At 37.1% G+C, this 24,382-nt stretch overlaps 1 protein-coding gene across 18 annotated transcripts in view; it reads right to left on the bottom strand.

Annotated features, from left to right (window-relative positions):
• The window catches only part of PTK2 (protein tyrosine kinase 2), a 428,530-nt gene that overhangs the window by 174,913 nt on the left and 229,235 nt on the right, over positions 1-24,382 (bottom strand). For 10 of the 18 annotated variants that reach the window (XM_043978984.1, XM_043978985.1, XM_043979000.1 and 7 more), the window contains 5 exons: positions 20,431-20,445; positions 10,867-11,007; positions 9,182-9,259; positions 8,210-8,317; positions 2,477-2,594 (listed from right to left, as the gene is read on the bottom strand). In XM_043978984.1, coding sequence (XP_043834919.1) covers positions 2,477-2,594; positions 8,210-8,317; positions 9,182-9,259; positions 10,867-11,007; positions 20,431-20,445 — 460 coding nt within the window. The remainder of the gene's footprint in view (positions 1-2,476; positions 2,595-8,209; positions 8,318-9,181; positions 9,260-10,866; positions 11,008-20,430; positions 20,446-24,382) is intronic. The other 8 variants (XM_043978986.1, XM_043978987.1, XM_043978989.1 and 5 more) reach the window with 1 other exon arrangement.

Genomic DNA, 24,382 nt, shown 5'->3' with positions numbered 1-24,382 from the left:
CTTGCCCAGGGTCACATAGCTAGTAAGTATTAAGTGTCTGAGGCTGGATTTGAACTCAGGTACTCCCGACTCCAAGGCCAGTGCTCTATCCACTGCGCCACCTAGCTGCCCCAATATACTATGTATTCTTAACGAAACCAAAGCTTATTTCCACAGCATCTTAAGGTTTACAACCACTTTTGTCACAACAGCCCAATTATTCCCATTTTACAGATGAAGAAACCAATGCTCAAGTTAAGTGACCAGAGTCTCAGAGCTAGCATGTGTTGGAGCTAAGACTTAAACTGAGATATCACCTGACTCCATGTCCAGTACTACTTCCACCATACCACAAAGCCCTCATCACCCAGTAAGTATTGTTGGCCAGTGCTTATGGTGGTACTTATGTATCCATAATTCAAAAGTTATGTTTGTCAGCATGGGAATGTTTGAGCTTAATAAATATACACCGTGATGACAGCCTCTGGAGGAGCTGAAAAAATGCCTCATAGACAAGGACCACAAATACTGAGAATGGACAGATGGAATCTTGAATTGATCAGGTCAACAGAAGAGCCCACAGTGGTAGATAAGCCTTTTTGGTCTCATCTGGACTCTATTCCTCACTAACTGTGAGGCCTTGGGTACTTAACCTGTTTTATCTGCAGTTACCTCATTTGTAAAGTGAGAAGATGAATTGATAAAAAGAGCACTTATTAAGCACTTACAATTTGCTGTGATAAGGAGTATAATAGTTTGAAAAAAGTTGACATGGTTTGGAACTAGTTAGCCAGGAAGTATATTTATGTTAGTTTCTTAATGGGGTTATTATGAGACAAATGAGATAATGAATGTGAAAATATTCTGAGAACCATAAATCACTATGTATGTGTTTATGTTTGTGTATGTACATATAAATATTTAAGTTATGCATATGCATATGTAAATATGCACATATGCCTATGTGTATATTCAAGTTAAGTGCTATTTTTCTCTTTTAAAAAAATCTTAACGGGGCAGCTAGATGGCGCAGTGGATAGAGCACCGGCCCTGGATTCAGGAGTACCTGAGTTCAAATCCAACCTCAGACACTTAACACTTACTAGCTGTGTGACCCTGGGCAAGTCACTTAACCCCAATTGCCTCACCCCCCCCCAAAATCTTATCAATAATATGCTAAAAGAGTAGACAGTTCTATAACTAGCCCCCTATCCATTCCACACTTGTCCATTCGCCTTCTCCTGGAGGAATATAACATGCACATAGTTAAATATACAATATATGAGATCTATATTTATACATATATACATACATAGGTAGACAAATAAATGTGTGTTTCTGTGTATTAAGCAAATACAAAGTTTTTTTTTTTTTTTACAAGGAATTATAAACTGGGAGGCTTCTTACAGGAAGGAACACTCAAGTCATGAAGAAAGCTAGGGGTTCTAAGAAGTGAAGATGAGAAGGAAGAGTGTTTCAGGAATGAGGGATAATGTGTGTAAACGCATGGAGGCAGATGTGATGTTAGCATAGCAAAACAGCTAGCAGGCCAGTTTAGCTGGAATTCAGAGAACATGAAGGGTAATGTGGGATCTGTCAGCAAAGACAGGCTGGAGCCAGATTGTGGGAAACTTTGAATGCCAAATAGGAATTTGCATTTTATCCTAAAGCCATAAAGGAGGCAGAAAAGGGAACAAAGAGTCGGAAGGTATGAATGAAGCTGGGGATCAGAATATAAAGGAGACTCCTAAAGTCAACATATATAGATGGAGGTAAGAGTTGGCCAAGGACTGGAAATGTAGTTGCAGGTAGGAATGCAAAGGAAATAACACCTATACGCCATCTTCATATGTGAAATTCTATGTATTATTCTTTGGTGTCCTGAAATATTGTCAGGAGAAAATAATGTAAAATTAATTATTAAATCCTTAGTGGTAAAATGAGAATAATGTTAACTCCCATTTTTATAGTGCTCTCTATTGAATGAAGCCCTTTTATTAAAATAATCTAAAATCCTAGAATAGAATGTTTACTTTAAAATTAAATTAGCCAATAACAATGATTCTAGCTATAACAAAAGGTTTAAATATAGACCCTTACATACACATTAATCAATAACATTATAGAAAACGTATTAAATTGGTATGTCAAAACACAGATCTCTCTGAAGAATGAGTAAGAACCAACGGTATGGTTTTTACATTTCTCTTAATCCCCTGTATTACATAGTCATTCATCAAACCTTTATTCACAAAGCAGAATAAATATGATTTTCTTCATAACTTTATAACATCTCCTCAAGTCTTCCTCATGTGTCTCATGTGTTGGTATATCCTTATTAGATAAATAATACTGGCTAAAGTTATGCTTAACTATGGCTTCCAAATTTTGTACAATGCCTAGACTTCTTTTTTTAGAAAAGCTAAAACCTATTGAAAATCTGCTAGTATAATTAAAACACAGAAAAATAAGTAACAAAACAGATATCGCACTGTACCTTTCTGGGGTCTAATGATAAAAGATTGTGTAGCTCCATTAACTAGTCGGCAATATCCATCTATTAAGTCAGCCATATTCTCTGCAATGGTTAAAGATGGGGCTGTCACTGTGAGAGGCTAAAGGGAAGAAAAGAGACATTATTGTTGTTACCCATATTCAAAGGAACAGCTGTGCCATGACATCAGAATTCAGTATAAATTTAAAAACAGGGTAGAAGCAGTGGTCAAACATAACATATTAGAATATATGAATGAAAAAGAAAGGATGACATTTAATACAATCCCTGGATATACAATAGGAGGAGAGATAAAATAAAAACTGATTTGTTTAAATATAGAGCCACCCCTTAGAACTAATGGCAGAAAAACAGTTTTCTTATTCAGAAGTATAAAGAAAAGATGATAAAACCTTAAAGTTCTGAATTTAAAAAAAATTCAAACAATTGGAGAAAGGCAAGTGTGATACTGCACAACAAAATACACAGTGGCTTTGAAATTATGGGAACTAGGCTCGCGATCTTGCCACTGTCATCATCTCTGTGGTCTTATGGAAATCACTTAGTATGTCCGGTATCAGTTTCCTCATGTATCAAGTAAGGAGGCTGATCTGGATGGTCACTAAGATTCCTGCCAGCTCTAAGTCTTTGAGCACATGCTACAATCAACTTGGGAACTGTTGCTGTTCTTCAGTCACTTCAGACCTCATTTCATGTTTTCTTGACGGATACTGAAGTGGTTTGCCATTTCCTTCTCTAGCTCCTTTTCCAGATGAGGAAACTGAGGCAAACAGTTAAGTGACTTGCCCAGCATCACACAGCCACTAAGTGTCTGAGGCCAGATTTTCATTCAGGAAGAGGAGTCCTGATTCCAGACTTGGTACTCTGTCTACTATACTACCTAACTACCCCCTTGGGAGACAATTTTGCTCCCCTACCCCCAAATTAAACTTTATTCAATCCAGATAAGTATCGCTACCTGATACTTCTATTTAAAGGCAGAGAAGTCATTATTTTCTAAAATCTGACAGTTGTAAGTGTCTAGAGTAGACACCTAATCCAAACCAAACTGAACAAGGATTTCTTTTATGCTTGTGACAGGTGATCATCCAGCTATCAAATTTTAAGACCTCAAATGGAGGGGAACCCAGAACCTCCTGAGGCAGTTCATACTATTTGGGGATACTTGTATTAAGAAGTTTTTCTTTACTTCAAGGCTACAGTTTCCTCTTTCTGAATTTCATCCATTACATGAATCATTAAAAAATATCCTTTGTGGGTGCAGCTAGGTGGCGCAGTGGTAAAGCACCGGCCCTGGAGTCAGGAGTACCTGAGTTCAAATCTGGCCTCAGACACTTAACACTTACTAGCTGTGTGACCCTGGGCAAGTCACTTAACCCTAACTGCCTCGCTTAAAAAAAATTATATCCTTTGGTTCTCTTCATTTAGTCATGAAAACATCTAATGTCTATGAAGACTACATCATTTCAGGAAAACTATAGCATTACCCCAATCTATCAAATTAGTAACTTTGTCAAAAAAGGAAACAAAGCAAGCCTGGAATGACCTATTCATGAAGAAGCAATGATGGCTCCATGTGTTCAAGGCTGCCTTTTCTAGATATTCACTATCTTTGAGATGATAATGAGGCATTTTAAAATTATGAAAGGAACTAAAGTCAATGAATTGATCAACAAGTATTTCCTAAGCATCTATAATGTGTCAGGCTCTGTGCTAAGTACCAAGTATATAAACATAAATGAAATAATCTCTGCTGTCAAAGAGCTTAAATTCTATTGGAGAAGGTGTGTGTGTGTGTGTGTGTGTGTGTGTGTGTGTGTGAGAGAGAGAGAGAGAGAGAGAGAGAGAGAGAGAGAGAGAGAGAGAGAGAGAGAGAGAGACAACACAAGGTCACTAGGGACAGAGAGGTGGTGCTTGAGCTGGGTTTGGAAAGAGGTGAGAGATGCTGTGAGGTAGAGGGTAAAAGGGACTACAGGCAGAGGAAGGGCAGGGAATATAAGGTGGTATATATGGAGCTGAGTGATAGAGTGCTGCGTGAGAGGAATTCGGAGAAGGCCAGTTTGGCTGGATTATACAGCACTGGAAGAGGAGCTGCATATAAAGTTGGGCCAAGTTATAAATGGCTTTAAAAGATAGCTAGGAGTTTATATTTTATCTTAGAGGAAATAAGGAGCCATTGGAGTTAAGTAAGCAGGGGAGTGACATGGTCAGGTCTCTTCTTTTTTTTTTTTTTTTTAGTGAGGCAATTGGAGTTAAGTGACTTGCCCAGGGTCACACAGCTAGTGAGTGTTAAGTGTCTGAGGCCGGATTTGAACTCAGGTACTCCTGACTCCAGGGCCAGTGATCTATCCACAGGTCTCTTCTTAAAGAAACCACTTTGGTATCTGGGTAGAGGACAGATTAGAGTGGTCAGAGAATCAAAGCAGAGCAATCAATTAGGAGATCACTGCAAGAGTCCAGGTGAGATGTGAGGAAAGCCTCATCCAAGGTGATAACTGAGTAGAGAAAAGGGGTCAGATATAAGAGAGTTGTAGAGGCAAAAATAGCAAAATTTGGCAACTAACTGGATATGTGGGAAGAGAGAATAAGGAGTTGAGGATGAAGCCAAAGTCACAAAACCAGAGAGAATGGAAAAATGAGGGTGCCCAGAAGAAGAGAGAGTTTGGGAAGAGGAGAGAGGGAGAAAACGAGTTGTGTTTTGGACAAGGTGAGTTTTATATAATGTCTCTGGAACATCCAATTTGAAATGAACGGTTGCTGGGATAGGAATGCAGTATAGTAGAGACTTATGCTAGGTATGTATGTAAGCCTATGATTCACCTGCCTAGAGGATCCATGATTCAACTTATGACAGCTTTTGAAGTCACTGAAGAGAGAAGAGAGGGCCCACAGAGCCTTGGGAAATACAGTTAAGTGACATGGTATGGATAATGACCTAGCAAAGGGGATTGAGAAAGAACAGATAGGTCAGAAAAGAACCAGGACTCTATGTCATGAAAAGTGTCAGGGAAAAAAAAAAACAGAGGAGAGATAATCAGGAGAAGTAGAGAGTCAGCAGTAGAAAATATAGCAGAAGTCAAGAAGGATGGGTGATAAAAGACTCCAAGATTTAGCAATTAAGAGATCACTGGCAACTTTGAAGAAAAAATTTTCAGTTGAAAGATGAAGTAGGACAGAGGAGAGACTGAGAGGAGAAGAACTAACTGAAAGCAAAGAGTGAAGATGATTTTTTTTTAGGTGTTTTATCCATAGTTCCTCTCAGATTTGTTTTTATCTAACTTTTACCCACCTGTTCAAAATATTGATAATAGATAAGCTGCTACTGATTTATTTCAAGTGAAAACTTTAAATGACTTTCTTTTCTTTTTTTTTTTTTGCAGGGCAATGAGGGTTAAGTGACTTGCCTAGGGTCACACAGCCAGTGTCTGAGGCTGGATCTGAACTCAGGTCTTCCTGAATTCAGGGCCGGTGCTTTATCCACTGTGCCACCTAGCTGCCCCTAAATGACTTTCTTTTCTTTTTTTTTTTTTTGGTTTTTGTGGGGCAATGGGTGTTAAGTGACTTGCCCAGGGTCACACAGCTAGTAAGTGTCAAGTGTCTGAGGCCGGATTTGAACCCAGGTACTCCTGAATCCAGGGCCGGTGCTTTATCCACTGCGCCACCTAGCCGCCCCCTAAATGACTTTCAAAAATAAGTGTAATATATAATTTGAATAACATTTTCAAACACATATAACTCACCTTCAATTGCTACCTAATTAATTATTTTTCTTCTATCTGTTCTAAAACTTTTGGGGCAATCTACAGGAAATGATCAATACTAAAAGAGGTAAAGAGTTTTGTATCAAAGAGAAGGTATATTTACTATCTGTAGCAAATATTTGAAGATTTTGCATTTGTATTAAAAAGTATAGGATATTTTACTTAGCAACTAATTCTTTTTACAGTTAAATTTTATGTATCAAATCATATGTATTCTCCATATTTTTAGTCCTCATTAACATTCTTAAAGGAAGCTTTTCCTCACTTATTTTGTTTACATTTTCCCATTTTCCACTTTGCACCCTCCCAGAATTGCTACTAGTTATGTCCCTACTTCCTCCTAGTTTTTCATAACTTTTATTTTCCTTCAAGTCTCTCTCCCCCTTCAAATTACTTTGTAGTAGTTTATCTACATACACTGCCTTGTGTACAGAGTGGAATAGAAGTTCCTCCTTGAGGACAGGGACAATTTTTTCTTTATCCTGCACCGTCAGTGCCTCCACTAATAATTTTAAGAGTTTGTAGAGCGTAAATTTGGTATGGATGATTTCTACATTTTCTTCCAACTAATTTTATGAGCTTATTTTGTCATGACAATTTAATCATAGAGTACAGATTTAACAATTAACACTATTTCTGAAATTCTCAAAACCTAAAAAAAAAAAAGGTAACCCTTGTGTGAGACAACAGGAATTACATACTAACTTAACATGGTAAAATAAAAAAAGCCAGGGCAGCTAGGTGGCGCAGTGGATAAAGCACCGGCCCTGGATTCAGGAGTACCTGAGTTCAAATCTGGCCTCTGACACTTGACACTTACTAGCCGTGTGACCCTGGGCAAGTCACTTGACCCCCATTGCCCCGCAAAAAAAAATTAAATTAAATTAAAAAAAAATTTTAAAAGCCTCTAACTTTCAGTTAATGTCTTGGGTGAAAATTGTTAGTGATCACATCTCGGTTGGAAGGATCACCAGTTATATCCTGAATGCATCATTGGCCTGAGATCTGTTTACAATCAATGGGCAACCAGTAGACAATGGGTAAAGTCCTTTGAAAAAATACCATTATATAAAAATTTTAGTATTTGTGGTATTGTGTCCTAGTTATAGGACCTTGTCCAAGTTCTTTAACCTCCTTGTGCCTTGATTTCCTCATCTGTAAAATGAATGGTGTTGGACTGGTGGCCTCTGAAGTCTTTTCTAGCTCTTGAATCATAGAATCTATGTCTCACTGCTCTGAACTAAAAAATTATTCTGACAGTAATGAAACTGATATAAAGAAATGAGCATTGTATTTAGCCTTGTTCTAATGTTCTGATGTTCCACCTTTAAACCACATAGGTAAAAAGAATTAGTGAATTAGAAAGAGAACAATCACAAATTTTCTTCTATTTCCATAATTATTATATATGTTCATAATAATATACAACATATAGGTAATTTCATGTTAATATTGTTAATGTCTTTTGTTTCAATGAATACTTCCAAATATGAACTAAAAATTATGTCCTCATGTTCTGTCACTGAGATTCATAGTACCTTTCTTCCATCATGCATTTTCTTAAGCAGTTGATAATAATGCAATTACTATCATATTGGGAATCTATGAATTTTATTTTTAGTTTAATAAACAGTGTTCATACTCCAAGAGACTGGGAACTGAGTAGACAATAATAGCCTTCATATTTGGGACAGTGATATACTTAAAGGATAGGTGATGATGAGTCCTGAAGTTGGTCTAGCTTCATTTTAGGTTCTAACACTTACTAGCACTGCAACTATGGCAAATCACAATCCTTAAGGGCCTCAGTTTCCTCCGATGTAAAATGGGAATAAAACTTGTTCTATACATGTCTAACAAGGTAGTTATAAGACTTCTAATAATGATGCCTGTCAAAGCTACTTCCTTGTTCCAGAATTATATCATTTACTATTTTTCTTTATTGGTCTCTTACCTCGGGTGCTCCTGCTATTTTCAGTTGTAGCATTCCTTTTCTGTCTTTGTCATCACTGTTTGAATACTGAATGGTCTGAACTTGATTGAAGTCTGCCAGGTGTGTAGGCTGTAAAGGTAGAGAATCTCTAAATGCCCTTATACACACCTAGTACATTGCATCACCAAAACCTATTCTGGCTTGATGACTTCTTTTGATGTTGATTTTAGAAACTGGGAATTTGCTCTCTTCTTCTGTCCACTAGTCTAGCCAGAATTTACTTCATCTCTTGCTATTTGTTGATGGATTATCTTTCTCTCATCACAATGATGCTTTGGCAAATGAAAACTGAGATTGTAAAATTCAGTGGTATCCCCTGCATAAAGAACCATTGTTACAACAAGTCCCTTAACACTTAGTAGAGTGAATGGCTTTGATGCTGATTCCATCTTCACTGGAAATTAAGGTAAAATAACTGACTTTCCTTTAGACCAAATATATAGTATTAATGGCACTAAATATCAATTAGTATTAGTACTCAAATTATTTAAAATAAATATTTCCAATAATAAAAGTTTATACTATTTAATATTAGTACCTAGTAACATAAAATGTGTCAAAGTACTTTAAGGTGAATGGTTTTAGAGAGGAACATCTACTAGTGACTCTTTCATTTGCCATCACATATTCATCTTCCCTAAACTAAAGTGTTTTAGGATAAGTCAGATTCCAAACAGAATAATGGTTGTGGGTCCTTCTTGTGATAAAATAGAAATCAGGATATTAGTAAATACAGCCATGGACATAAAGAACAGAAGGCAAATAATGGACAAAGTTGAGGTGGGTTGAAATCCTTTATGCTGAATTGACAATGCATGAGGCACCCTTGGATGGGGAGTTACAGTGACGAGAGAGAGAGAGAGAGAGAGAGAGAGAGAGAGAGAGAGAGAGAGAGAGAGAGAGAGAGAGAGAGAGAGAGAGAGACTGACTTACATTGGAGCCCTTGTCTGTAAGGTAACTGATGCCTTCTTCTGGGCCAATTGCCAGCTCCACAGAAATGATCCAACTTGACTTTTTGGAGTGAATAGATGAAAATTGGAGGTAGGGCAAAGAATAAGCACAGCATCATAAGCTCAAATGAATACAGTACATGAAGAAGGTTAGTTTAATTCATAGTTCAAAGAGCATTTAAATATATTTCACCACAGTGGTATCATGGAATGAGCACTGGCTATGTAGCCAAAGGACTTCAGTTTAAGTCCTAGCTCACAGCACTTATGCAATATTGATAAGTAAGTTACATTAAAACAGCCTGAGCTTCCTCATCCATAAAATAAGGGGGTTCATTAAGATGATCTCTAATGGTCTATCTGAAATCATAAAACGTCTTACAAGTAACAATGATCCAATATGGCTTCAAATAACCCGAAGATCCTTCATCATTCTCCAAAGAAAAACAGTGACTGAACGCTGTGTATAAGTTATGGTAACTCTTGTTTATTTTGCTCTGATCTGGACATATGATTTTACTGTTAAAGGGAAGGCATATTGAGGAAATTCCACCCCCAGTTAACACCAGCCACTACTATAGAAATTATGGCCTTAGAAAATTGCCTAGGGCTCAGATATGGTGCAGAGTATGTGTCAAAGGGGGCATTTTAAACCAAGGTTCTTTGACTCTGAGACTAGTTCTATATCTACTCTGATACAACAAATAACTGCTAAGTTAATACTTTTTTTTTCTCACCTAGTAGTTTGATTATGTAACTTTTACTACCTTTATTTGTTTTTTAAAGCAGTTTGTTGAGTTTGCTAATCAACTTTTAGATTTACTCTTATAATTAAAAAAAAAAAACCACAACCCATAATTTGGATGTTTTGAGATTTTGAGGAAAACAGATTAACAAGTAAATCATATGGTTAAATGAAAACAGAAGTGTCAACACATACACAATTTCATGAAAAATGAAATAAAGTTTCATTTCTTAACTAGGCAATGTCAATAACATTTTCTCCTTTTTGCCCAATCTATATAAATAAAATCAATCTATCTTGTGGTTTAAAAAAAGTCAAAGCAAATTTTTCAATTAGAAATGAAAGTATAGACACTACATACACAATGTTCCAATGTAGTTTTGCAATAATACAATAAAGAATTCACACCATGAAGTAAGAGATCAAAATGGGATGTTTAATGGTTATTCTAACTAATGTTCAGTAGTGTCTGACTCTTCACAACCCCATTTGGGGATTTTCTTGGCAAAGATACTAGAGTGATTTGCCATTTCATTCTCTGGATTATTATAAAGATGAAGAAACTGAGGCAAAGAGTTAAGTGACTTGCCCAGAGTCACACAACTAGTGTCTGAGGCCAGACTTAAACTCAGGAAGATGAGTCTTCCGGACTCCAGGTCTGGTACTCTATCCACTGCACCACCTAACTGCCCTTCTAACTAATCCTTGAGTTCAAATGAGTCTCCTCTCTGCTTAATGCCACCATTAGTACACATGCATCAATATCATTCCTGTAGAACAAACTCTCTACTGTGATGCTTCACTGACACCATGTTTTCGCAGAACCAATTAAAGAGGTGGAACAAGGTATGCCTGTGAACACAGCCAACCGACTGCAAAAGAAACTGGCTTTTCAGTAATATGATTGATTCCTTATTACTTACCCCAAGAGCACATTTGAAACATTCTTTATCAAATCTGTACACAGGAGAGAGAATCTCAAAGAATTTCAGAATACTTTCTTCTCTATTAAGGTTGGCAAATTGACGAAATGTTTGCTGTATCAATTTTCTGAGGGTTTTGGCCTGCATGACAAAATAACACAAAAGCAATTCATGTAAGCAATGTTTAAAAACTACCACTCCATTAGACACGGGGGACTCCCACAGGTATCGATATATCTCTTCATCTCCAATCACACATCACTAACTGTCTAGTGGATACTTGACCTGGATTAGCTAAGAATAAATACATCTCTTTCTAATCTAATATGGTGGCAGTTTATAGAATAACATTTCCATATTTTAAGTTCTACAAATATATAAAATTCCAAATTCCAAATAAAAAGTAAGTAATAATTTGTTAGCACTTTTAGGTTCAAAACCTAGCTCTAACACAGTGAATAGCTTTACTGTGGTTATAAAGATCCTGGACTAAGAGGCAAGAGACCTGGGTCTCCTCACCAATAAAGCATTTAGTCTGTCAGTAAACAAGCAATTGTAAAGCCTTATTATGTGCCAGGCACTCTGATAAACACTAAGGATGTAAAGACAAAAAACATTTCCTACCCTCAAGGAGCTCACATTTTAATGGAAGGAGATAACAGGCAAATAACATTGTACATAAAAGATCCAGAGAGCATGGATGGAAGGTAATATCAGATGGAAGGCACTAAGTGGGGGAGTGAGGAAGTGGAGACTGGGAAAAGCCTCTTACAGAAGACGGAATTTAATCTGAGCCCTGAAAGAGGCCAGGCATGTCAAGAGGTAGAGGAGAGAAGAGAGAATGCTCCAGGTACAGGAGAAAGCTAGTGAAAAGACATGGTGTTAGGCCAGAGCAAGAACAAACAGGTCATTGTCTCTGGATTGTAAAGTATGTAGAGGGAAGTAAGGAATAAAAGATTAGAAAGGCAGGAAAGGGCCAGGCTGTAAAGGTCTTTAAAAGCCAAACATAGGATTTTGTATTTGATCCTGGAGGTTATAGGGAGCCCCTGGAGTTTACTGACATGGTGGTATAGGAAAATCACTTGTGTAGGTCTATGGAGGATCGGGTGGAGCAGGAGAGACTGTACGCAAGGAGACCAATCTTAAGTTCAATATAGGTAGTCCAAGTGACAGGTGATGAGGTCCCCATCACAGTACGGTAGCTGTGTGAGTAGAGAGTAGGGGCCAAACATAAGAAATATTGTGAGGGTAGAAACAAGTAGATTTGGCAATAGAAGAGCTATGTAGGTTGAATGTAAATGAGAAGATGAGGAAAATACTGAGATTGGGAAACCAGGGTTACTGTGAGGATGATGGCACCCTTGAAGGAATTCTCTAACAGCAGTTCTGCTTGGTTTCCGATTCGGGGAACATCATGCCTTTCCTTAGGATAAGATGATTACCTGAAATCTCATTACCATGCTGACTGACTCAGTTTTTAATAATGAATACCGTCTGAACTTTCTTACGCTCCTCTCTCTCTGTCTAAAGGATTGAAGGATAGAATGAAAATACTCCTCCCAAAGCCCTCCTTTATAGAAGACTGAAATTTCAGAACTTTCCAGGTTATGCTATTCTTCATCAACAACTCTGTTTGGTTTCAATTGCACAGAACATCATGTTCCACCCATGCCCATTTACCCCAGGTACATTCTGCCTCACAATTTTAAGCTTCCTTTCCCATGTTATTTTCCCTCATTAGATTATAAGCTCCCTGAGGGCAGGAACTATTTTTCTTTTTCTTATGTGTGTCTCTAGTACTTAGCACAAATCCTGGTACATAGTAGGCATTTAATAAAATTTTAATGAATAAAAATGATGTGGGACTATAACTCACACAGAAATTAGGAACTGGATACAAAGATCACAGAATTAGTTGCACAGAGATGATAACTGAACCAAGGAGTTTAAATCATTAAGTGAGATAGCGTAGACCAAAAAAGAAGAGCCAAGACAAAGCTTCTGGGTAAACCCACAGATAGAGAGGAATGTTCTGAATGAAGTTCCAGCAAAAGAGACTGAGAAAAAATGGTCATATGGGCAGGAGAAGCAGGAGAGAGCAGTGTCAAGAAAACCTAGAGAACAAAGTCATAAATAGTGTCAAATGTTGCAGATAGGTCAAGGATGAAGACTGAGAAAAATTCATTACATATGGCAAACAGGAAATCACTTTGGAAAGAGCAGTTTAAGTCAAATGATGAGCCAGATTGTAGAGGGTTTTGAAGGGCAAGAAGAGAGAAAGTAAAGGCATTTAATTGTGGATGGCATTCTCCAGGAATTCAGATGAGAAAGGGAGAAAAGATACAGAATGACAGTTAGCAAGAATGGTAAGATCAAGTAAGGAATTTGTGAGTATGGGGAAGACATGAATGTGTGTAGGAACAGGGAAGAGTCAGCAAATAGGCAGAGATTGATGACTAGACAGAAAGTAGGACGGACAGAGACAGCTATCTATTGGAGAAGATGGAAGAAATGAGATCAGGCAAGCGCTGCCAAACACTTTCCTTGGTACTAGAGACAAAAAGACAAAAGCAGAGTGTGTGTTCAAGGAGCTTACATTTTAAAATAGGAGACGACATATAGGTATAGCCAAAACACATAAAAACCAGTATCGGATAACCTTGGATGGGAAGGCATGAGCAGCTGGGAGGACTAAGAAAGGCTTCCTGCATGAAGCAGTACTTGACCTGAGACTTCAAAGAATTCAGGGACTATAAAAGGGAGGTGAGTAAAGCTAGGACACCAGATATGGGGGGACAGCCATGGAAAGGTAGACATGTTTGAAGGAATACCTCAAAAGAATGTGAAATAAGGAAAAATAACTTCCTTTCACATCATTTAATGTGAGCAAAAATAATGACAATTTATAAACATTTTTTAAAGGAGAAAGTGAGCTCCTTGTCTCTAGAGTTACTCTATGAAAAGCTAAATAATAACTTACTGGGAATATTGTAGAAGAGATTTCTTTTTTTTTGTTTTTTAGTGAGGCAATTGGGGTTAAGTGACTTGCCCAGGGTCACACGGCTAGTAAGTGTTAAGTGTCTGAGGCCGGATTTGAACTCAGGTACTCCTGACTCCAGGGCTGGTGCTTTATCCACTGCGCCACCTAGCCGCCCCAAGAGATTTCTATAGAGAACAGGGAGGTTATATAAAAGATGATCCCCTTGGCTCTTTCCAGCTCTGAGATTCTTTGTTTATAAAAATACTGTGTCTACTTTAGCATATCAGAATTATAGTCACTTGTTTGACTAATATCATATATATTTAAAAATTTACAAATGGATAAATATGATACACTATAATTCTGTTAGAAAGCAAGATGTAATAATACTCAGATTCGAGCTATAAAAGATTCTGCAATTGTTGTGGAACCTATGAAAGTCAAAAGGAAGACAAGGAAGATTTTATGGGGAGATAAAGCATAAGAAGGATATTAGTTCTTCAGAAGTATTGGATTTAACAGCTCTCAATGTGTATGTAATTTTCTCTTCTTGATCTTTTTCTTATATTCTCTGATATTTTCAGAAGAAATTTCATGAATTAGCACAAGGTGTACATATGGCAGCAAGGTGAAGGGAGAAATAAATGTTCTTTCTCTTTTTTTTAAAAAAAGGGGAGAAAAATTTAATTTTAGTGACACAGTTTTTAAATTAAATTAGGTGTTACTTGTAGATATCCTGAGAAGACAACTGTGCAATACATGTCCTTGTTTACTGATACATATTTTCTGGATACCTAGAACTTTCACTGATTTCTCCCTGATGAGAATTCCTACTAAAGTTATAACCTACCTATGCTGCCTTACATACATTAATGTTCCATTGGTGTTATCATGTTTCTACAGCTAGATCTAAGGGCAAGGTATTATCTTAACTCTTTTATCTCTTCTAAGAGCTAGCATAATTCCCATCATAAAATCCCTGAGGAAACATGTAGTGAAAGTATCACCTCTATTTCATAGACTTGCAAATTAAGTTTTGTCCAAGTCTCCCAGCAGGTAAGGTTTTTAAAATAGGAAAAGGGTGAGTCTTTAATCAATCAACAAGCATTTATTAAGCACCATCATTTTGATACCAACACTGTGCTAGGCACTGGGGAAACAAGTAAAATGAAGGAAAACACCACTACTTGAAAAGAGCTGATATTTTAATGGGGAGATGGGCAACACAATAAATTCATTTATCAATAAATGTAGCATAAATGTAACATGGACAAAAACAAATATATACTAAGTAGTTAAATATAAATCTAGTGAATAAGCATTTATTAAGTGACTACTATGTGCAGGGAACTATGAAAAGTGCTGGGTATAAAAAGAAAGGCAAAAACTGTCCCTGACCTCAAGGAATTCACAATCTAATAGGGGAGGATAACATACAAACAACTATGTACAAAGAGATCACAGAATATTTTAGTCTAGAGGCAAGGAGCCACTGCAATTTATTGAGTGAGATGACATGGTCAGAGCTGTATATTAGGAGGATATTATTTGACAGCTGAGTAGAGGATGGACTACAGTGAGGAAAAAACTGAGGAAGAGAGAGCAGCTAGAAGTCTCCTGGAATAGTTCAGATGTGAGGTTATAAGGCACACACCAGGATGGTGAGTATCAGAGAAGACAGGGTAGGATGTTTCAAAAACAGAATTGACAAGACTTGGCAATAGATTGAAAGTGGTGGTGGTGGTGGTGGTATGTGTGTGTGTATGTGAAAGAGAAAATGAGGAGTCAAGGATGGCACCTATGTTGCCAACCTGAGGGGACTGGGAAAATGGTTGTGCCTTAATAGTATTGCATAAAAGGGGCAGCTAGGTGGCGCAGTGGATAGAGCACCGGCCCTGGAGTCAGGAGTACCTGAGTTCAAATCTGGCCTCAGACACTTAACACTTACTAGCTGTGTGACCCTGGGCAAGTCACTTAACCCCAACTGCCTCACTTAAAAAAAATAGTATTGCATAAGTAAGGGCAAAGGAAGCGTATGGAGGAAAAGATGATGGGTTCGATTTTGGACACATTTAATTTGTCTAATGCACACCTAGTTCAAGCTGTCTAAAAGGCCTTTGGCGATATGAAACTGTGGGTTAAGAGAGAGGTTAGGACTGGATAAATAGATATGAGAATAACTAGCTTAGAGAAGATAAATGAATTCAGACGAATGGATTTGTATTCTTGATGAACTGGTAAGATTACCAAAAGAAATAGTATAGAAGAAAACTGGGTCTAAGATAGACCATTAAGGGACCCCCACAGCTAATGAGCAGGCCCTAGAAAAAGATCCAGCAAAGGAGAATGAGGAGGATCACACAGTTAGGAGAAGAACCAACCAACATCGGTGTCAGGAAAACCCAGTGAGAAGAAAGCATCAAGGAAATGAGGGTGACTGATAGTCATCATAAACATCATAAAAAATTGATCCCTAGTGTCCTTTGAGAGGTCAAGAAGGATGAGAATTGAGAAAAAGTGTCATTCAATTTGATAATTAAGAAATCACAGGGGGCAGCTAGGTGGTGCAGTAGATAGAGCACTGGTCTTGGATTCAGGAAGACCTGAGTTCAAAGCCAACCTCAGACACTTGACACTTACTAGATGTGTGACCCTGGGCAAGTCACATAACCCTCATTGCTCCACCAAATATTTAAAAAAAAAAAAAAAAGAAATCACAGATAACTTTAGAGGGTGAAGTTTGGGAGGGAAAGCACCAGCAGCTAGGGCAAAGAGGAAAAGATCCATATAGAAGATGGTGTCTACATTTCATCTTAACAGAAGAGAGATACTCAATGAGGTAAAGATAAAAAAAGAGTACACTCCAGGAATGTGTGATGGCTAATGCAAATGGAAGTAGTCAAGAAGCATTTATTACGGGCTTACTATATACCAGGCACTGGCTAAGCACGGAGTATACAAATACAAGCAAAAACCAACACAGTCTGTCCCCTAGAGGAACTTAAATTCTAAAGAAGATGTAAAAGAGGGCTGATAAGGAGAGGTTGAGACCAAACTATGAAGATTCTTTATATGATAAACAGAGGAGTATGTATTTTATCTTAGTGGCAAAAGAAAGCCATTGGAGTTGCCAGAGTAGGCAAGTCACATAGCCAGATCCACACAAGTCTTGCTGACTGTAACTCAGCACCAGTTCTCACATCTTTTCCTTTCTCTCTATTCAGAGGATTACCACACTAATTAATGTCATCACCTCTCTTCTGGACTACTGCAATAATCTCCTAAAAGGTCTTTTTACATGCAACTTCCTCCCTCTCTATATAGCTGACAAACTAAAATTCCTCAAGCATAGGTCTGATCACATAATACTAGTACCTTCCCCCTTCTATTGCCACTGGACACCCAGTCCAAACCCCACTCCCATCCCTAGTAGTAATGTGATCAGACTAGGACATTAGGAAGGTTGCTCTAATAACTATAATAATAATAATCAGAACTGAGTGGGTGTAAAGTGAAAGAAGAGAGAACAATTAGGAAGTTACTATAATACTCCAAGTGAAAAAAACAACAAAAGCTTGACCAAGGCTGATGGTAGTGAAAATAGTAAGGCGGTAATAGATGAAAGACATATTGTGAAAGTTAAGTAGGGCTTATAAAAAGATTGGATAGTTATAAATCTGGATAACTGGGAAGAAAATTGTGCCATTAATATAGAAAGAAAAGGTAGGAAGAAGGGCAAAAATTTGGAAGGAAAGATGAGTTCAGCTTTAGACATGCTGAGCTTGGATCATGGTAAGCTAGCTAGGTAAAAAGCTGGCAGTTAGAAATTAATCTAAACCCATCTTGCCATTCTGAAAATGAGGAAAGAGAGTCAAACAGAACTAAATGATGGGTAGAGTTATACAACTAATAAGTGTCTAAATCAGGATTTGACCATAATTCCTGCTGATTCTAAGTCCAATGCCTTACTGATAATGCAATACAATACTGCAGATTATTATTTCTATTTTATATGAGGAAGATAAGACTCAAAGAAGCTAAAAGGGCACATCACTAGTAATCAATGATATAAGATTAGATCCTAGGTCTTCCAAACTTGCTTTTTTCTCTTAAAATTACACATCCCTTTGTAATAATTGGAATGACGCCACCTACTGGAGACTTACTATAGGAAAGCTCCGCCATGAGGAGAATGCCCCAGAGGGCAAGGCCATGCGGCTTTTCCTTGGCGTCAGGAAGTAACGTTTGTATATGGGTACTGTCCACCAATTGGCTACCAGCCAATCAACTTGAGGAGTCTCCCATTTTCTGGGAGGGGACAGGAAGGAGGGCCTGTGCAGAGAGGTCTCTCTCTTTTTGGTTCCTGACTTTATGGTGGTGGTGGCGGTGGCGGCAGAGGACTACACAGGAAAATTGAGGAAAGATAGGATTACCATGCTGTTGGAATTCTGTTCTCAATCTTTCTCTTTCTATCTTTCAATAAACCCTTAAAAATCTAAACTTGTTTTATCAGTGATTTTAGTCAGTTTCCCCCCAAACCGGGGGAACAGATTAGAACCCACATTTAGAATCTTAAATTACACATCTTCCTCTTTTGCTGATGATCTTTGGTCTTTTGGATATCAAAAAAGTTTGAGAAATGGGATGAGATTCATATTTCAATACTTTTATATTTTAAATATCCAAGTTTTCTCTGAATGGGCCCTTTCTCAACTGCTTCAAATCACAGTTTCTTTATATCTTAGTAAGTAATTTAATGGATTATTATGGTCAAAAAAAGTCATCACCTGGTAAAAGCCAAATCTCTGGTGGTGAGACTTTCTGTACTTAGCTAGGATAATTCACAGATGACAGATACACAATTCATCACTAGGTCTTTAATCACAGTCTTTTCAGCTTGGTAGGATCTGTCAGAGTCAATGCTTTGTGGGCACAGATTTTAAGAACCCAGGGTCACTTACACACCAAGACAACACACTGAAAGAGGACTCCTGTAGGGTAAGAAATTAATAGCTTTTTACTATCTTAGTATTTTCCCTACCAGTTTCTAAGAACTTACATCACTGTGATAATAAAATCATTATAATCATAATAATAATGTATTAGTGATTATCATTTTACAAAGTGCTCCACTTCACAAAACTCCATTTTTGTGTAGTTAGGAGCCATGGTCAGTAATGATGAAGCCATGTACACAGGATATACATGGAATAGTCCTGTCCTTATCACCAGATAAGGTGCTTGATATCCTTGATGTCCTCTCTTCTACTACCTTATTTGTAAAGAAGGCAAAAGCAAAGAGGAAAAATCACAAGACAGGATGGAGGAAAAACATATAATTAACAATCACAACTGTGAATGTCAATGGGACAGACTCATAAAATGAAAGAAGATAAGCAGAATGGATTAGTAAGTAGAATCAAACAATATGTTGTTTACAAGAAACATATCTGAACCAAAAAGATTTACACAGACTTGAAATGACAGGCTAGAGAAAAATTTATTCTGCTTCAGGTGAACTCAAAGCAGGGGTAGCAATCATGATTTCAGATAAGGCTACATTAAATACAGATAAGATAAAATAGATAAGTAGGGAAATTATATTAGACTTAAAGGCATCAGAGATAATGATTTAAAATCAATACTTAACACATATGTACCCAATAACAGTATCTAAATACTTAAAGAAAAAGTTAATTAAAATTGATGGAGACAGTAAAACTATAATAATGGGAGATCTTAATGTACTCCTTTCAGACTAAGACAAATCTAGCCAAAAGATTAATAAGAAAGAAGTTAAAGACCTGTTCTAAGTTCTACGAATAGAACTTCAGAAAAATTAGAGATGATAGATCTCTGGAAGTTACTGAATGAGAACAAAAAGGGATTTATATGCCCCTCAGTTATACCTAGAACCTTTAGAAAAACGAACCCTGTCCTAGGATATAAAGACCTCCCCCAAAAGAAGCTGTAATACTAAAGATATCATTTATTGATCACAATGTAATAAAACTGTATTCAATAAAGGTCCCTTAAAGAAAGAATTAAAAAATAATTGGAGACCAAACAACATAATTTTAAAGAATCCGTGAGTACAAGAACAGCTTCTAGAAACAACAGAATATGTCATTGAAGAAAACAATAATGAGTCAACATACCAAAATCTGTGGGATGCAACTAAAAGCAATTATGAAAAGGTACATCTAAATCTTTAAAGGGTTTCATCAACAAAAAAAGGAATAAAGCAGTAAATTAGGCATGCACATTTTAAAAACTGAAAAAGAACAAATAAAAAATCCCCAACTAAATAATAAAATAGAAATTATGAAAATTAAAGAGAGTAATAAAATTGGAAGCAAAAAGATCAATGAACTGATAAGTAAAAGAATGGCTAATTTTAAGAAAAAATAAAATAGATAATGGTAAGCTAATTTGATTTTTTTAAAAAGAGGAAAAATAAACTATCAAAAGTGAAAAAGGAGAACTCACAACAACTGAAGAGGAAATAAAGGAAATAAGAAACTATTTTGTTCAATTATATGCTAATAAAACTTTAACTTAGAGGAAAATAGATGAATACTTACAAAAATATAAAATACCTAAATAAAAGAAGAAATAGATTATTTAACCCAATATAGAAAAAAGAAATTAAACAAGCCATAAGTGAACTCCAAAAGAAAAAAAGTCCAGGATCAGATGAATTCACAAGTAACTTTAATCGAACATTCTTAAGAACAATTAAGTCCAATGTGGCTTTAACTGTTGGCAATAAGAAAAGAAATGATTTTTCCAATCTCTTTCCAAGACACAAATATTGTCATGATACCTTAATACTGAGAAGGACAAAACAGAAAGAGAACTATGGAGTAATATTCCTAATGAATACTAATACAAATATTTGGCTGGCCTCGTGCTGTCTATGAGTCTGATACCTCTGGAATGGATAAAGAATAGACCCTGGAGTCAAAAAGATTTGCATTCAACTCTTGCCTTTCACATATATTGGTTGTGGGATGTTGGACAAGAGGTAAGTAAACTAGTGACTCAAGAAATTATCTAAGATTATAAGGCATACAGCAAGTGTTTGCATTGGCAAAGGAAGTTTTTCCCTCAGGAGTTCACTATATCATAGTGATGTAATCATAGGGCTACTCTACTAAAACAAAAATCTTATATTTACATAGCAATATCTCATTTGATTTTTACAACTAACCTGTCTAGTACATGATAACCACTTATAAATGCTTCTTGCAGAGCCCTACCTCTTGACTGTTTGCACTGAAGTTTATTTTTATTACTTTTCAATTAACAAGCATTTTAAAATTAATCTGCTTTTTCTTACTACTCTCCCCACCCCCTTACATACACAATGAGCAAACCCAAAACACAAATATGAAAAATAAAGCTCTCAACTTTTCACATTGGCCATGTTTTAAAAAGTGAACCAGGGGGTGGCTAGGTGACGCAGTGGATAAAGCACCGGCCCTGGATTCAGGAGTACCTGAGTTCAAATCCGGCCTCAGACACTTGACACTTACCAGCTGTGTGACCCTGGGCAACTCACTTAACCCCCATTGCCCCGCAAAAAAAAAAAAAAAAAAAAAGTGAACCAAATATGCTCTGTATTCTGGTCTACCTCAAAATTAGTGTATCAGTCTGATTGTCCTTTTCTAAACATTCTCCATTTCATCAATGTCTTTCCTAAAATGTGGTACCCAAAACTGAACATGGCATATCAGTTGTGGCCTAAAAAGGGCAAAGTACAACAGGATTATGATTTGCTTACTTCTGAGTATCCCAAGTACCTTAATACAGTCTAAAATCCCATTCAATTTTCTGACTTCCACATTATACTGTTGAGGAGTCTGCTTTCCATTAAAACCTCTAGATCTTTTTCATACCATATGCAGCCTAATGACACTTCTTGTATCTTTTATTAGTGAAGCTGATTTTTAGATAACTATGTGGCTCCGTGGATAGTACTAGGCTTACAGTCATAAAGACCAGAGTTACAGTTCTTCCTCAGACACCTGCTAGATGTGAGATATCAGGCGAGTCACTTAACCATTCTCATTTTCCTTCTAAGGATAATGGGGAATAATAGAAACATCTATTGTTGTAGCAGGGATCAAGTAAGATAATGTATGTAAAGAACTCTGCAAACCTTAAAGCACCATTTAATGTGTTGTTTTCTGTTGTTGTTTTTGTTTTTTTGGGGGTAGGGCAAGAGGGTTAAGTGACTTGCCCAGGGTCACACAGCTAGTAAGTGTCAAGTGTCTGAGGCCAGATTTGAATTCAGGTCCTCCTAAATCTAGGGCCAGTGCTTAATCCACTATACTACCTAGCTGCCCCAAAGCACCATATAAATGTTAGGCATTATCACTATTACTTTTGAAACCCAATTTAAGATTTTATATTTATTTCTGTTGAATCTGAACTTCATCTTATAAAATGAGCCAAAGATTCTAGATTACTAGGATGGTTTTGAATTTTCTCATCAAGTTGATGAGGAGCTGAATTTCTCACCCAGCTTTATATCTTCTGAAAATTTGATGTGCCATATATACCAAGTCACTATTAAAGTATTAAATGATACAAAGCCAAATACAGATTACTGAGACACTTCTCTAGTGACTGCCTTTAAAATCAAAACTGATTCAATAAAGATTAATCATTGGGAACAAGTTTTGAATCAGTTTAATTATACTACCCTCTAATCCTAATCTTGACATTTTTCTCATAAGAATAAACAAGAGGTTTTTTCAAATGCTTCAACAAAACCTAAGCCATCTATATCTACAGCATTCTCTTGATCTATCTGTAACCCTGTCACAAAAGGAAATAAGGTTAGTTTGGAATGACCTTTTCTTGATAAAATCATGTGGGCTCTTTGTGATCATAGTTTCCTTTTCTGGATTAATAATATATTGTGGATTTTTGCTAGGAATTCAAGTCAAATAATCTTCACTCAAATTTTCATAATTTATCATAGTATCATTGACTGAAGGCTGAAAGATATTTCAAAAGCCATCACTAAATTTTATAGATGAGGAAAGAGAGAGGTTTACTCTTCCCTTTTTTTGGTTAATAAAATAGTTGACAATTACTTCTTATCAATGCTCCCCTACAATAGATGACTCCAAATCTTCTCTTCTCATTCTCTTCTTAATCCCTTACGATTTGGTTTGTCACCTCATTGTTTTACCAAAATTGCTTTTTCCAAGTTACCAATAATCATCTAATTAACAAATCCAACATCTTTTTTCACAATTCTCATTCTTTATGATGTCTTTGCAGACTGACACTGTCGATCACTCTTTTCAACATTATCTTCTCTCCAGGTTTTTGGGACACCACTCTCTCCTATCAGACCACTCCGCATCTTTTGCTGGATCTCGATCCAGGTCACATCCTCTAACCATGGGTGTCACAGGGCTTTGCCTCTGGCCCTCCTCTTTTTGGTCCAGTATACTTCTCTTGTTTATTTTACCAGCCCCTCCATGGATTTAATTATCATCTTTATGCTGATGATTTTCAAATCTTCCTTTCTTGCCCTAACCACTCTGGTCTCTCATTTCTAACTGCCTTTAGACGTCTCCAACTAGATGTCTCAGACATCTTGAACTCAACATGTCCAAAATTAAAGTCATTATTTTTCCTTCTAATCCTTTCCCCTTTCGAACTTCCCTATTACTATCCAAGGAAAAACCATCCTTCTAGTCTTTCAGACTCACAACCTCGGCACCAGCCTCAACTCCTCACTATATCTTGACCCCCATATTCAATCATTTATCCATTCCTGTTGTGAAACATCTTTTAAAAATGCTTCTTTCTCCTCTGATATTGTCAATACCTTGATGACAGCCTTCATCACCTCATACCTAGACAAATGCAATATTCTGCTGGCGGTCTGAATGCCACAAGTTTCTTCCCACTCCAATCAATCCACCCTCTAGCAAAGTAATTTTCCTGAAGTAGAGGTCCAATTATCTTATCTGCCTACTCAGTGTACTCCAGTGACTCCTTAGCACCTACAAGATGAATATAAAATGCTTTGTTTAGTATTCTAAGCCCTTCACAACCTATCCTCTCACCTTTCCACTCTATATCACACACTCCCACACTTCCCTGCCCCATACTTTCCAATTCAGTTAACACTGGTCTCCCTGCTATTCCACCAACAAGATGCTCCATCTCTCAGAATCATGTGGATCTGGGCATTTTCTCTCACCTTCCCCTTGCCTAGAATGCTCTCCCTCCTCATCTTAGCCTCTTAGCTTCTCTACTTCCTTCAATTCACAGGTAAAATCCTACCTTCTATAAAAGGCCTTTCTGAACGTCTAAATTGCAATGCCTTCCCTCTGTCCCTTATTCCCAATCTACCCTGCATAGGGCTTGTCTGTGAGTATCTATGGGCTTGCTGTCTCCCCATCAGCTTGTGGCCTCACTGACAGCAGAGACTGTCTTTTCCTCTTCTTTGCACACTCAGTGCCTGGCACATAGTAGGTGATTGGCTATTGACAAATGGGAGTACTG

The sequence above is a fragment of the Dromiciops gliroides genome, chromosome 1 (genome assembly GCF_019393635.1).
Source record: "Dromiciops gliroides isolate mDroGli1 chromosome 1, mDroGli1.pri, whole genome shotgun sequence".
Lineage (NCBI taxonomy): Eukaryota > Metazoa > Chordata > Mammalia > Microbiotheria > Microbiotheriidae > Dromiciops > Dromiciops gliroides.
The sequence above is the reverse complement of the archived record's forward strand: the minus strand, read 5'-3'. Positions and strand labels throughout refer to the sequence as shown.